The sequence below is a fragment of the Xyrauchen texanus genome, chromosome 28 (assembly GCF_025860055.1).
Source record: "Xyrauchen texanus isolate HMW12.3.18 chromosome 28, RBS_HiC_50CHRs, whole genome shotgun sequence".
NCBI classification, from domain to species: Eukaryota; Metazoa; Chordata; class Actinopteri; order Cypriniformes; family Catostomidae; genus Xyrauchen; species Xyrauchen texanus.
This window is the reverse complement of record NC_068303.1, coordinates 4,936,369-4,952,472: the sequence shown is the minus strand read 5'-3', so window position 1 is coordinate 4,952,472 and position 16,104 is coordinate 4,936,369. Positions and strand designations below refer to the sequence as shown.

General features: G+C 37.5%; 1 protein-coding gene across 2 annotated transcripts; it reads left to right on the top strand.

Moving 5' to 3' along the window:
* Positions 1 to 15: 15 nt before the first annotated feature.
* LOC127622354 (zinc finger CCCH domain-containing protein 14-like) lies at positions 16 to 15,982 on the top strand. 2 transcript variants are annotated; one of them, XM_052096438.1, is made up of 17 exons: positions 16 to 144; positions 600 to 642; positions 2,698 to 2,812; positions 3,201 to 3,241; positions 3,365 to 3,488; positions 5,078 to 5,408; positions 7,112 to 7,275; positions 7,470 to 7,567; positions 7,779 to 7,907; positions 8,069 to 8,146; positions 10,376 to 10,538; positions 10,639 to 10,835; positions 11,014 to 11,149; positions 11,466 to 11,602; positions 11,849 to 11,931; positions 15,660 to 15,766; positions 15,847 to 15,982. In XM_052096438.1, exons 1-17 carry the CDS (start codon positions 109 to 111, stop codon positions 15,848 to 15,850), a joined length of 1,986 nt encoding a protein of 661 aa, XP_051952398.1. In that variant the 5' UTR covers positions 16 to 108; the 3' UTR covers positions 15,851 to 15,982. The 2 variants fall into 2 exon arrangements, with proteins under 2 accessions (XP_051952398.1, XP_051952397.1); XM_052096437.1 differs by having other exon boundaries at positions 3,365 to 3,524.
* Positions 15,983 to 16,104: the final 122 nt, after the last annotated feature.

Genomic DNA, 16,104 nt, shown 5'->3' with positions numbered 1-16,104 from the left:
TTGTATGCGCATGCGCGAAATGAAAAGAGACGCTGCTCTCAAGGCCTAGTAACTGCTGAACTGCTGAAAAGTATTTTATACCGAAGAGAAAACACGAGCATAATAAAAATGGAGATCGGAACCGAGATTAGCAAGAAAATACGGGTAAAACATGTAGAAGTCGTAACATTTTAGCAAGTTTAGCATGCTAACTTAGCTACACAGCAGCTCTGTTTAAGCGTGCGTCCGCCCGCTGTTAAATGTGTTTGTCTTTTATTCATTGTTTTTCTCATTTATAAAGTGTATTTGTCTGTTGTTAAGTGTGTTTATTTGCGTTTTATCTACATCCGTTGAATTGTGTGTGTAGACGTCATTGATTTTCACCAAAGAATACCATGGTGTTATTTTTCAATGAACTTGTGGGCACCATGTAAATATAAATGAAATTACGATCCACCATGTTTATAACAAATTACCAGGGTATTACCATTTGATATTATTATTGTAACACAATACAGTCAATGTTTGTAAGGTTATTGTGGTACTTCATGTCCGTATCACTGTGCATGTAAATGTCTTATACATGTTCGCCTGTAATAATCCCATTTCCTGTTTTTCAGGCTGCTATCAAAGATAAATTGCAGGAACTTGGTGCTTATGTTGGTAAGATCTCACATCAGTCCAAATGAAACGCATTGATTCTTTAATTTTCAGCTAGTATATGATTTAGTTCTGTATTTTATCAACTGCAACAAAGGTATATTAAATATGGAAGGTTTTCAAATATAAAAGTTAATGTGTATGCAACAAGTGTTTACATGTATGCAAACTACATTTGAAGTCAGATGTTTACATACACTTAGGTTGAAGTCATTAAAACAATTTTTTTTAACCACACTACAGATTTCATATTTGCAAACTAGTTTTTGCAAGTCGTTTAGGACATCTACTTTTTGCTTAACACAAGTCATTTTTTACTTGTTTACAGACAGATTGTTTCACTTTTAATTGACTATCACAATTCCAGTGGGTCAGAAGTATAGTTAAGTTAACTGTGCCTTTTAAACAGCTTAAAGAAGCCTTTAAGATAATTAGCCAATTAGCTTCTGATAGGAGGTGTACTGAATTGGAGGTGTACCTGTAGATGTATTTTACGACCTACCTTCAAACTCAGTGCCTCTTTGCTTGACATTATGGAAAATCAAAAGAATCCAATGCCTGAAGGTACCACGTTCATCTGTACAAACAACAGTACGCAAGTATAAACACCATGGGACCATGCAGCCATCATACCGCTCTGGAAGGAGACTCGTTCTAAATGATTCATTCAAGAGATTAACATAGTTTGGTGCGTATAGTGCAAATCAATCCCAGAACAATGGCAAAGTACCTTGTGAAGATGCTGGAGGAAACAAGTAGACAAGTATCTATATCCACAGTAAAACAAGACCTATATCAACATAACCTGAAAGGCTGCTCAGCAAGAAAGAAGCCACTGCTCCATAACTGCCAAAAAAAAATGCCAGACTACTGTTTCCATGTGCGCATTGGGACAAAGATATTACTTTTGGAGAAATGTTCTCTGATCTGATGAAACGGAAATGAACTGTTGGACCATAATGACCATCGTTATGTTTGGAGGAAAAATGGTGAGGCTTGCAAGCCGAAGAACACCATCCCAACCGTGAAGCGGGGGTGCTTTTAACAAAATAGATGGCATTATGAGGAAGGAACATTTTGTGTATATATTGAAGCAACATCTCAAGACTTAAGCCTGGGTCTTCCAAATGGACAGTGACCCCAAGCATACCTCCAAAGTTGTGGCAAAATGGCTTAAGGACAACAAAGTCAAGGTATTGGAGTGGCCATCCAGTGGCACAAAGCCCTGACCTCAATCTGATTGAAATGTGTGGGCAGAACTGAAAAAGCATGTGCGAGCAAGGAGGCCTACAAACATGACTCGATTACACCAGTTCTGTTTGGAGGAATGGGCCAAAATTCCAGCAACTTATTGTTAGAAGCTTGTGGAAGGCTACCCAAAACATTTGATCCAAGCTAAACAATTTAAAGGCAATGCTACCAAATACTAACCAAGTGGATGTAAACTTCTGGGACTCACTGGGAATGTGATGAAAGAAATTACAGCTGAAATGAATAATTCTCTCTAATATTATGCTGACATTTTACGTTCTTAAAATAGTGATTTAAAAAAAATCACTATGATCCTAACTGACCTAAGATAGAGAATGTTTTCTACAATTAAATGCAGGAATTGTGAAAAACTGGGTTTGAATGTGTTTGACTAATATATAAACTTCTGACTTCAACCTTGTTTTAAGTGTGATTTTATGCATTACTTTTGACTATATAAGGTTGGGTTTTGCTAACACTATAGTGCAAGGAAACAGATGCGTTTAAGTTAAGCTGTACAGATGTGACCTCTATGTGTGAATTATGTCTAAGTTGAGGGATAGAGCCTCTTTACACCATGTTCACAACCATTGGACTGTAGGTCCATACATCTTGACTGTATCAGACCAATGTTTTTAACGTGTATCTTGTTCTTTGTCTGTTGCTATGCTAAATAGACTACATTATTATGAATTTACTATTTTTATGCATTTTTTGTGTGAAAACCTTTTGCTTCTGAAACCTTTTATATCTCATATTTTACTTACTGTATTCACCAGTTTAACTTTGTTATCTTGTCTTTCTCAGATGAAGAGCTTCCTGATTACATCATGGTCATGGTGGCCAATAAGAAGAACCCTCAGCAGATGGCAGATGACCTGTCCTTGTTTCTGGGCAACAATACTATCAAGTTCACTGTGTGGTAGGTGGACGTCTCCCGCTTTGGATTAATATCATATTTGGTGTTAATTCTCAAAAAAAGCTTTTTGCACAAGATGATGTCACTGAGTGGAATTTATGCCACATTTTAACTATTTATTTCAATAACTGTAATACATTCTAATATGTTATATGTCTAATATATTTTAATAAATGTTGGAAGAAGTTTTTGTTTTCTTTAACTACCATCTTGCCATGAAAATAGCCTTTGATGCTGATATGGCATTAAAATCTAATAAAAAAATTACTTGCCACCCTAGATCTAGCCTATATTCCATTTGTATGTGTCCATGTGTTTTTTTTAAGTTAAGCTCTTTACCTAACCAATAAAGAGAAGGTTGCAAAGTAAATGCTCTTTATGTGTGTGGTAGGTTACATGGGGTTTTGGACAAGCTGAGATCAGTTGCAGTTGGTATGTTTCATCCAGTTGACATTGAGAGCATGTTTTTTTTGTTGTTGTTGTTGGATTAGACTTTTTTTTTTTTTGTATCACTTTTAGTTTTAATTAAATGTTTTAATTTGTTTAATTTTGCAGAGCCCACATCTCTTCATCCCCCTGCCCTTCACTCAGAGATGAGCGTCCCAATGGTGGATGACAGGAGGAGGGAGGAGCCTCGTGCTCTCGCCGTGTCCAGCTCCCGCTCTGAAAAGTTGGAGGGGTGGGTCTCAAGCTCCGCCCACGAGCTCCACACTGGGTATTTCGTTATCACGCATCAGCACATCTTGCAGAAAATTCAAGTCAACGTGAAATTTAAATTGACCCTATTTACTTTAAAGGGATTGGTCACCCACAAATTTAAATTCACTCATCATTTACTCACCCTTTTTTTCTTCTGCTGAACACAAACAAATGTTTTTTGAAGGATATATCAGCTCTGTAGGTCCATACAGTGCAAGTGAATGGGGATCAGAACTTCGAAGGTCCAAAAAGCATTTAAAGTGAGCATAAAAGTAATCCATATGACTCCAGTGATTAAATCCAATCTTCAGTATTGATATGATAGGTGTGGGTGAGAAACAGTATAAATATTCAAGTCCTTTTTACTATAAATCTCCACTTTCTCATACTTCTTTTTTGGTGATTCACAATCTTTGTGCATATCGCCTCCTAATGGGCAGGGAGGAGAATATATTGTAAACATGGACTTAAATATTGATCTGTTTCTCACCCACACATGTCATATAATTTAACACTGGAGTCACTTGCATTACTTCCATTCTCTTGCATTGTATGGACCAACAGAGCTGAAATATTCTTCTAAAAATCTGGGATGGCATTAGTGTGAATAAATGAGAATTTTTATTTTTGGGTGAACTATCCCTTTAAGACAACTGGAAACGCTTTTTCAGTCCAGTCAGTCCAAATCTGATTTGCTGACTTTCCGAGAGTTTAGTTTGCGCTGGTCCTGGTGGAAGCACGAGTCAAGTTCACAAGGTTCCGTGTTGATACAATGAACACTTTTGAGGACTAAATAATCACCGATTTTGCCCAAATTTGCCAGGGTAGACACATCAGTCTTTTAAAGATATTCAGCATTTGGATTGAGGCACGTAGCAAGTAAAGCAAAGCGGATATCCATGAGCAGAGCTGTATATTCTGCTTTTACTTAGTTATGTCTGTGAAATACTCTGTAATGAGTTTCTGTGCTCTACTTACATTTGCTACACATTTTCTGCTATTTTCCTGTGTGTTTTCTATGTAATCACTCGTGGAGACTCGCATGCCATTATATAAGTAATTTTCCTATGTCTTTTATTATGGTGTTTGATTAAGCTGTCTTCAATAAACACACTCCTAAACTTGACGTGGCGGCAGTGGCTCAGGTGGTAGAGCGGGTCGGCTGCCAATTGCAGGGTTGGTGGTTCGATTCCCGGCCCACACGACTCCACATGCCGAAGTGTCCTTAGGCAAGACACTGAACCCCAAGTTGCTCCCAATGGCAGGCTGCTGCCATTGGTGTGTGACTGTGTGTGTGTGAATGAGTCACAGCGCTTTGAATACCGTTAAGGTTAAAAAGTTGCTATATAAGTGCAGACCATTTACCATTAATGACAATCCCGGCTGTGACTGGTCATGTCAGATATATGGCTTTTCCTGCCTAAGCAGGTGGTTCTTTGCCAATGTTAGCTGTGATAGACCACAGACCTTTGCTGTTTAAGTCAAAGTTATATACTTGGAAATATGTCACATTACTGAAGTAAAATTGACTTCAACTATGTGAACTAATATTCTATTTATTTCTTACAGTATGAGAAGTTCTTCTGAAAGATCTTCTAGACTGACGTCCACAGTCAAACCTCTGATGGAGGCATCAGCTGAAGCTGTGATTGACATCAAGCCTGACCTGGATGATGACCTTATTGCCTATGATCCAGTGGAACAGGACTTGACCTCAGGTCTCACACGGGGCTTATACAGCCGCTCGGCTGTGGAGAGATCACGGCCGGCTGTGGAGTCTTCCGCCCAGAGTTCAGGCCGAACCGCCGCTGCATACAGATCCTCAGAGGTCATGAGAGGGCCAGAAAGGTCAAGTTCCAGCCATGGGCGGAGCTACAGGAGCTCAGGGGAGAGTAGCAGAGTGAGTGATACTGAGCGAATGAAACTTTGAGCATACAAAAATACCAATATAAGTAAAGCATGTTGTTTAATTGCAGAACTTTTCTGGGTCCCTCGTTATAAGTTGTCTATATGCCCACCCACCCACCACCAGAACTGATGTCACTTTGCTTAAATAATTTCTCATATACTAAATAGTTTAGTCAAAGTTAATGATGACAAATTATGCAGATGTATAATATGTCAATATTATGAAAAGTATTGTTCACTGCGCACTATATAGTAAATGTGAACTCATTTAAGCAAAGTAAATTCAGGCTCATGTGTAGGGTCAATGAGCATCAAAATTGAAGCTGTAAAAATGAAAACGTTAACACATGAGATTTAAATGATAATTTAAAAGGTTAATCACGTGAATTTTTCTTAATTATGATTAATGTATTTATCATTAATACAGCATTAACCAGCATAGCCACTTGTTGGGAGGGTGGAACCTTTGTAATGTGTCTGCCTGGAGTCGTTACTCTGACGTATTAAATGATGGAGATAAAATTTTGGAGAAAGGACCTCTTAACGCTATTTAATTTAATGTAAGACACATTTTAATTACCACAGAAGCACGCCAAGTCTTAACTATCACCAAAACGCAGAATGAGACGTTTTTGTCTGCAAGTGCTTTTCATGTGGAGTTCAAAGCGGCATTGCCGTTGACGCCCTGACATGAATCATGAACGCAGCTTCACGATTGCTGTTGGAAAGCAGATAGCCACAGTCTACCAGCTGATTAATATTGTGCAGGATGAGAATTTAAAAGATTGAATGCCCATTGCAGTGAATATGCAACCTCTATGGGGACTAGTTCTTTCAAGTAGTCAAACTCTTACTTGGACTTTAGGAAACGTTTAATGCTACTTGAATTGGTGCTGTTTTAGTGCATTTCTATCTTTATATTGTGGAAGGCTTTGTTCGGAAAATATTAATAAAGCTTTATATTGTTACATATTTAGTTTTTTCCTAAGAAGGAAATAAATGCATTTTGATAGGAAAATAAATATATTTTGAGTGAAATTTCATCACTTTCAAAATTTGCAATTAATCGCGATTTACTACAACAAAAAACAACGACGATTAATCGTGATTTTAAAAAACTTATGCAACTGACAGCACTAATTAAAAAAAACATGCAATGAAATGTACTTATTGTATAACTACATGGTGTTCTGCAAAATTCACATTGCTGCTACTAAGGTTGAGGTATGGGTATGTTTATGAGTAGGGGTAAGGGTTAGGATTAGGGGTGAAATTAACTAACTTCAGCTGTAAATAAATGCAGGTAGTTTAAATGGAAGTACAATGCATCAACACGTATGTGCATAATAAGTACATTGTATCAAATACCTTAGTACATAGTAGTTAAATGCACCTAATACAAAGTGGGTTCCATTTTCTGCTTGTACATTTGGAATATTTTTATATTTCATCCAAAAAATTAAAATTCTGTCATTTACACTCTTTTGGTGCTACATATACTTCATGAGTGGCATGGCAATTTTTTTGATGAGATGAGCCCTTTATATTCCCAATGTACAATCAGAAAAGTTTTGCAATATAACAACAATGTATTTTTTTAGTTCTCAAAGTTTCATTCTTGGGGAAAACTATTTCTTTAAAGGTGCTTGAATTAGCTGTTCATATCCTCCTCAATGAATGCCCTCCGTGTTGCAGGAGTTGTCCCGGAAACGCAAGGCCCCTGTGGCTAGTTCAGTGGTTAGAGTTCACAGAGGTCATGACCGGGGTCAGGAGAGTGATGATCTGGATGAGGAAGAGGATGAAGATGAGGACTATGGTTTTCCCAGCAAAGTGTCTCTACCTTCTAAACCTGAACGCAAGTGAGTCACTTTGTCCTCTTTTGACTTTCAGTTATGCAGGAGAGATCCTTGAAGTTTTTCCATGCTGTAAATATTGTCATCAATAACATTAAATCAACCATGTTGACAGATATTTTTGCAAAGCTTGGTTTATTACTCCTAACAGTAGTAAATGGTGTATTATTGTGTGTGTGTGTGCGTGTGGCCCTTCACAGACCTTCCCTCCCGCCAGCCAAACAAGCTAACAAAAATCTGATCCTCAAAGCAATCTCAGAAGCTCAGGCATCCATCAACAAGACTACTGCATACACAGGTTTAGTATATACTGTACATTTAATAATTCGTATTTTTTAAAGGGATTTTTCACAGAAAATGAAAATTCTGTCATTTAATAACGCTCATGTCATTCATAACAAATAAGACGGCAGTATGATATTTTTTTCCCCTATAGGACATGAAAGGAAAACATTTTAATTGACGTAATAAAAGTAGACTTGTTGATCTGTCTGTGTTGTCATGTCCAGCTGCCCAGCGGCAGACGGTTACAGTTGCGCCACGGACACGTTCAGCCAGTGACGAGATGAATAATGCTGCGATCCGATTGGTCCAGGAGCACCTGCAAGCTCTCACACCCCAGGACACACTGCTGACCAGTCAGTGCTTTAGTTTCTTGAAGAGACATTACACCAGAATATTATATTTTATGACCATAGATGCTGTGCATCTATACTGTTTACATAAATAGTCTGGACATGTCCATTCTCAGACTTGTTTGATTTTATTTTCATCTCTCATTCTTTTTTGAATTTTGCAGCACAGCCCAGGGCTATAGCATCTCGCCTGCAGTTGGAGCTTCCAGTGGAGGGCAGTAGAGAGCAACTCATTGACTATGGTAATGAATTGTACCTCTTTTTATATTGAGAGGAAAATCGCCATCTTAAAGGTGCACACAGTAATTTTTTCCTTATTAAAAAAATAAACTGTACTCTGAAATGTTCGGTAATGAATTATAGTTTTGAAACATGTGTAAAATCATGACGACTCAGAAGAGATGACAACTCCAGTCTAATCAGTAACCTAATAAAAGCTGTTTTATTCGACATGGAGAGGGTCCACACATGGGGGCTGCCATGTGTGAATCACATGACCAGGCGAATACTGCTCCGTTTATCTCAAGCACCCTGTTATTTGGCACTTTCACTCATTGATTGAAGCAGTCATGGCTGACTGTGAATAGTGAATTTCTACAGTGGCATCAGTAACTGAAAACGATTGCATTTGAATGATGCTGCGTCCAAGCTTATAGGTGTCAGAGTAAGTCTAAGGTGACATGAACAAAAACTGACTGAGTGCACCTTTAAATATACCAAAGTTATTGCATGGAATTACAACGTGTAATTCCATGTTGTCTACATTGCATCTTTTTCCTGACCAGGAACTGCCCACTTTACACATTAGTTTTAAATATCTGGTGAACATCGACCAATATGAGCCTTATGCCATTGTCCACTGTCTTTGAAGCATATTGTATTGAATTGTGGTGTTTTTAATTCCTTAAGGAAATTGTTTTATTCAGCTGACACTTTTGAAAAGCCATTATCAGCTTTTAGAGTTTTTATCCAAAATAGATTTTAAAAATGTAAATGTTAAAACCTTTAGTAGGTGTATAATATCTTGGGTCAATGACGTGATGCAAATTAGTTTTTGTCCAGGTCTTGTAAATGTATAAAAAGAAAATGCATTCCACACAAAACAATTACTTAAAACACCTCTTCTATCATGGATATGTTTTCAATAACTGAGTGCAAATACATTTTTATATTTAGTTATTTTTCCTGGAGTTTAAAGTAAAAAATATCACGTGTAACTGTCTGGAGACAGAAAAAATATATATATCAAAGTCTCATTAAAATCTGATATTTTTGCTAAATATAAAAAATATGGTGAATTTTATTTTTAAATGAAAAATATTTTAAGAGCTTTTCAAATCAGTGTCATCTGGTGTAACCAACATGTAGGTAGCAATTTTGTTGTCATGTGACAATCATAAAACTGGGAAGACCTCTTTAGACCCAAAGTTTTAAAAGCAAATCTTTATTTTATAATATAATTAAAAATAATTTTTATAAATAGGTACATTTTGTTCAGGTCATTTGGTATAACCATGAGAGAACTTGATATTCTTGGATAAAAAATTCATAATATTTGAAAAAATATTTTTCACCTTGAAACTTTTGAAATGAATGATTAAGCATGTGTGCAAGGAAACTTTTGAATAACTTTTACTTGATCATTACACCGCATTAAATTTTTAAAGTCATTAAATAAAATCCTTATAAATGTTTTTCAAAAATTTGTAAAAACAACAAACTCAAAGATTATATGGCTACGAACTTGATTTGGTTTAAACTCGATTTTTTTTTATATTTCTAATTTTTATCACCTTGGACAACATTATTTGTTAATGACCCCTCTGAACCATTTTATTGTAGTTTAACTTGTTTTCGCCATGAAAGTAGTCGGTGTCAATACTCGCTGAGCTACCCAGACCAACCACAGTTCTTTTTGTTTTTATGTGCTGTTTAAGCATGGGTTTATCTGAAAAGGATTGTACCACAATCATAGACTGTTGACTGTAAAGGATAAATACTTAAATAATGGGTCAGCAGTCTCTATAATTGCTGCCTGATTAAAATAAATATGCACAGACTATTTTACAGATGAAACTCTGAAAAACAAAGCCAAATATAAAAATTCCTGCCTGTGGATATCTAGTGCTTCAAACGAAACTCTGAATATATTTCAAAGGTTTGATGTTACTAACCTAGCAAACTTTTTCAGTAATTGTTTCATTCCCAAAAATGCTTGTTGTATCAACCTGGCACCTTGTAAATATGACTTTGTTTCCAGGTGAACTTTAAAAAAATTTAACTCTTAACCCCAGAAGTTGTTAAGTCAGCCAATTGAAATAGTGCTTTCCAATTTATTTTTAGCAATATACGTCATATGATCAGCAAACAGACTGTGGGTGTACCATCTGGGGCCAAAGCTAGATGCTCATTGCTCAGATTTGTGATGTGATTGTGTGAGTAAACCGTACTATCTGTTTGTTTTAATTCAGAGCTGCAGGTATTAGAGCCAGCGAGACTGCAGGCCCTGGACACTCGCTCTTTCATCATGAGAAAACCAGAGCTGGATCAGACACCACCACCAATCAGGAGCAGACTTGGCACTCTCAGTCAGAATGAAGACCCACCCTCTGCATCTCGAATGGTGCAGCCCAGGTGTGTCAGATATCTTTGATCAAAAAAAACATCCTATTCAGATTCCCACAATCAATGATCCATCAACATACTCATTTTCTCTCATTCTCTTCCCCTGCAGAGAGAGAGCGGAGGTGGGTGGAGCAAGTCCCAAGTTCATTGTCACACTGGACGGAGTTCCCAGTCCGTTAGCCAATCGCACCGATCAGGAGATGGAGCCCGAGGACAAGTTCAACATGACTTCTGACCTTCTGGAAAGCAGCAAAGCCAAACCTGGCGTCCATCTCCGACTGGGCACTGAAATCCTGAACATTGACGGTAAAAGGAACTCTTAAAGGGATAGTGCACTTAAAAGTGGTCATTTGTATCTGTGCTTCTGTGACGTTATGAATGTAAAGGAGGGTCATGTGACCCTCTATCTGTATAAGATTCCTCATTAACTCTAGAATCTGTACCCTGCCCACCCTTATTATTTCTTTCTCCTCTGCAAATGCAGAGATGGATGAGGTGAAGGACATGGATGTAGAGCCAATTCAGACTAAACGACAAAATCTTCCAGAACGCTGCAAGTTTTGGCCTGCGTGCAAAAGTGGAGAAGGGTGTTTGTACCATCACCCAAACACACAGTGCAAGTGAGAAAAACAAACACTCCACATGACCATGAACACACACACGTTATGAACCTAATTTACTGTTTACATCTGCAGCGCCATTGCCAAAGAAAGTTATATTTGTGTATTGTACATCGCAAGAGAAATAGTAGATAATATATTGGCAGTTAGTTGTTAACACAACTTTCTATTGCTTTGTCCTCATGAATGACCATAAAAACTAGAGGTTAAACGATTTGGATTTGGCTGATACTGATAACTTAGGTGGTGCCATGTTCCGGTTGCTCAATTAATAGAGAATGTTTTGTGCTATCATCATGTGTCTCTTCTCTCGCAGAATATTTCCCAACTGTAAATTTGGTGAGAAGTGTCTGTTTATCCATCCAAACTGTAAATATGATGCAAAGTGCACCAAAGTAGACTGTCCGTTCACACACATAAGCCGAAGAGTCCAAAGCAATCCCACAAGAGCAGGTATGTATGCGAGAGAAAGGTTAAATTACATGGAAAAGTTTTAAAACTGCCAATCACACTTTACAGTGTTCATGTACTACATGTAATTGCTGTTATTGTTTTGTAGACATGCTTGTACTAACATATTGTTAGTGTTATTACTATAGTAATTAATAATAGTAATATGTGTAATGCAGATACTGAAAACAAAGTGTTACCAAATGCCCCTTTAGTTGAGACTTGACCTTTGACCTCTTGACTCTGCAGCTCCAGGTCCTGCTCCTGCCAGCAGCGTGTGCCGATTCTTTCCAGAGTGTAAAAAGGTGGACTGTCCATTCTATCACCCCAAAGTGAGTTTAAGTAGTTCACACATGCTCAATTCACTCTTGAGAGCTGCGTATGTAACATACATCCTTCTAAACTAATCAGTGAAGACTCGAATAATGTAGAAATCTAGTCTCGCAGTCATTTCCCTTATTAAGTAAACATGAAATCAGAAACTACTTTCATCCACATTTTGTTGTGCACAATGTACACAGTGTTTCTGGTGGGATGTAGTGCTCCACAATGCACTGCTAACTCGTAGTCTGGTCTGGAACATCCACTTTTTAGGATCCAATCATTAGAGCTGTACAGCCATGACATCAATTTGTAGGCCAGCCTGAAAGGCTAATTAATTTGCCATGGGTTTGAATGGGTTTTTGGATTTATGTTTAAAATAATGTTTGTGAATTAATGACTTGAAGAGACTTTTGCATTTTCACAAATTACAGTTGTACCTAAAATGCGAATCATTACTTTTTTTTTGCTACAAGATGATAAATAAGAACTATAACAGTTTGACATACACTTACATACTTGTTGTAGTTCTTATTTAGCAGCTTGTTAGCAACAAGCTATTGTTGTAGAGCAAAATGTAAGACTCTGAGGAATTTTAACTACATAACTTATTTTACTCAAAACCCCTTGAACATTCCTGAGGGAATCCATCCAGAAAGCAACCTTAATTCCTAATAGATACAGGGATGCAAACTACTCCCTTCAGATGAACTACACACCTTTTCTGAAGCTAATTTGCCCAAATTGTTTGGTAAAATTTCCATAAATTGTTACTTTAAGCCTAAACACACACAAAAAAAACAAAAAACTTGAAACGAATCAACTGAATATATATATTTGGAACATCTACTATGACATTCTCACCTTTTTCAACTCATGAGTTTGCATCCCTGAGATTATCGTCAGATACATTTTACCGATTAGATTCTTAAGCTGCGTACACACTGCCAGCGACTTTGTCGCTGCAAGTCGCCAGTGGCTGGCGGTGAAGTCGCTAGTGGGTGTTCCCACTACTGGTTGCCTAGTAACGTTTATAAATGACATTCACGGATGTCATTCCATTGCTGTTGACAGCGAATCTCTTTTCTTGCCACTAAAAACAAACATTTTGGAGGGAAAAGACTAAATATAAATGGAATCAGTACATAAAATGCTTTATATCAAAGATGATATAAGAAACAAGGCGTGCTGTTTGCCATAGCGGCTGTTTTCTGGGTCCATAAAATCCCCGCGATCTCAGATACACCTTTCCACGCAGTATTTTTCTTAAAAATGTCCTTGTACGTGGGAAGAGACATATCATAGAGCACTGGGAACATTTCTAACAGCAAGAATTAGCCTTTCATCAGTCTTGATAGAGAGAGAGAGAGAAGGGACACGTGAGCTCTCCCGTCGTCTCTCCTATTGGCTGTCGCTTCCGTTAGTCGCTCCAAAGTTGAACTTTTCTCAACTTTGTCGCGTCGCTGGACACGCCCACATCTAGCGCCAACGGTCGCGACAGCTCGTGTCGCCGGAAGTCGCTGTGCTCGCATTGAAAATGAATGGTATTGAGTCGCTGTTGTGCGCGATGTCGCTGGCAGTGTGTACGCACCTTTAAGCTGCGAGGGTGCCGAGAATCGCCTTGATACGGTACAGAAATGTGAATGACCAATCACAGTTTGTTTTGTTGTTAAGAGACCATTTAGGAGCACTAAAAAGGAATAGGAGCTATTGGAACCCAAAATATGCAAGAGGTCCTCACTGCGGACTGTAGCTACTACGTCATGGACATTCATTTCGTAGTGTATTAAATGCATATTTTAATGGATTTAAAATGTTCGGAGCCGTGATATACTGGATGTTTTTAATGCAAACATTTTATTCAGCGTGTACAGTATGTAGCGTAATGAGTAAAAAGTGAGAGAGTGCAATGATTTAATTTTAATGTGTATAGGGTATTAATAACTTTTGAATATCTGGGATTTCAGTCTTCTAATCAATATAAGAGGTCTGTGACTATATGGAGTGAAATTGTTTGGTATGGATGATAACTATTGTTTTTTTTTTATTATTCATATTATATTGTTTCGAGAATATATACAGTCCTATTTCTTTCATCTGATTTTGGATTCAGATCTTATTTTAGTAAATCATGTCATCCTGCAATGGTAGATTACAATATGGCACAAGTAGTTTTGTGGAGATAAAATACAATCAGTGCATAATCCATTATTTATATAACGCTTATACAGACAGATGTCTACCAGCAGTAGTTAAACTACTAACTTTTAGTAGTCACTAGGCTAATATAACCTGTAAAAAAACAATTGTGTAGGCTAGATGCCACACAGACAAAATTAGGAGAACCGAATATAATATGTAGCTGTGCGCTTGCACATTAAAAACATCCAATATGTAATTGAAGTCGACTATGTTAAATCTACGTCATCACGCTACAGTCTGCAAGCGAGGACAGTCTCACAATATGGTGGATGTGGAAAAGGAAATCCCGGCTATAAAAGTGTTTTTTTTTTTTAGCACGATCTGAGCTAAAGAAACAACTTATACCAATGTTGTCAGATTTTACTGTTGATTTGAAATATGGTCTTAAATCGTAATCCTGACCAACTTTTTCTGAGATTGGGTGGGGTGCTATTTCCTTTTAGAAAACAGCATTTGTGCGCCCTTGAAAGCCCTGGGGAAAGGGATGCCACTCGAAGGGCATTCCAAATGAAAGTAAAATAACAAAATAATTTTTTCAAGATGGGCTCTTACACAAGAGTGTTAGAGAAGGGTACATTGACACAATAATGCCATGCTCCCTTCACAGTGCCCACATCAAGAGCTCTGTCCTTCATGTTGAGTAAGGCATAGAGATGATCACTTTCAATAAAATTTGCCCTTGTTTGTACTTGCCATCGTGTTACTACAACAAAATCTCATTTAAACGTATCAGACCCCACAACAGATACGCCAGAGCTCATGATCTTTAAAGTGCACGCTCATTTCATTCTCACTTCTTAACTGTCTGCAAATATGTGGATATCTTATACTCAGAAAACGTATAATAGCCTGGATCGAAACAGTGTCCCTCTGACTCACAAATGTTGTATGACGGTCAGTCCATGACAATCCAAGCAGAGTTAACTGAAATCTGGCAGGAGTAAAAGTGCTTTACATGCGCTAGAAGTACAATTGGTTTAATTCGGTATTTGAGTAAATGCGACAGCTAATTTTGCACAAGTTTGCTGGACTACAATAACAATGACTTTGTGGAAATAAATTACTAAAATTGGATGACAAATCTACCATTTTAAAATGTGTGTGAAATTTCGAGTAAATAAAGTACTACATAAGTTTATTTATTTTTGTATGTTATTTACTATATTCATCATTGGCCACCCTGCTCTCTATATATCGGTCGACCACTAAAAACAAATAAAATAGTTGTTAGAGGGTGGGTTAAACTAGCACAAAGTCGACCCACATTTGTTCCCAAAATTACTTTAACACACACATAGGCAGGTGGCGTTTGAGGCCAGAAGCTCTTCGTGAGTTCTGACCAAGGTTTTATATAGTTGAGAGAAAAATGCCTACTGTGTTTTATTTTGGTCGAGCGGTGTGGACTTCAAATGTGTGCGCAGTGTACATTTTTTGATTGAGTACTGACATGTTAAAACCCACTTCTTCGGAGTTTGATCATTTATGCATTTGGACAAAGTTGATGCTCACATTCCCATGAATCCCCTTTTTTTTGTAGCCATGTAGATTTGCTGCGCATTGTAAGCGAGCTGGCTGCACTTTCTACCATCCGTCCATCACAGTGCCACCCAGAAGTGCTCTGAAATGGACTAAAACACAGAGCAGGTACCACAAATGACTACTGTAAAGTTATATTTATTGACATGTTTACATGAAGTTCAACAAACCTTTTCTTTTCCCCACAGTTGAGAAATGAAAATCAATGAATGTTACGGACTGAGCTGCAATGTTTTCTACGATTGACGCAGAGTTGCATTTCTGTCTCCTTTTGACGTTATGCTCATGATCCAGAATTTGTTTTCTTGTTTTAAGGTTTGTTTGTTTTTTGATTAAATCTAAAAAAAAAAAAATGGACACATTTTATAAATTGTAACTTTCTGTAAGTTGTTTGCAGGATATCTTTGGTGTATTAAATGTGAACAGTACACACATGAATGTTATGT

Coding starts and splice junctions, on each gene's coding strand:
- LOC127622354 (XM_052096437.1), top strand. CDS start 109: ATGGAGATCGGAACCGAGATTAGCAAGAAAATACGG. Junction 8,147..10,375: donor AGAGCAACTCATTGACTATG/GTAATGAATTGT, acceptor GTTTTAATTCAG/AGCTGCAGGTATTAGAGCCA. Junction 11,932..15,659: donor GTCCATTCTATCACCCCAAA/GTGAGTTTAAGT, acceptor TTTTTTTTGTAG/CCATGTAGATTTGCTGCGCA.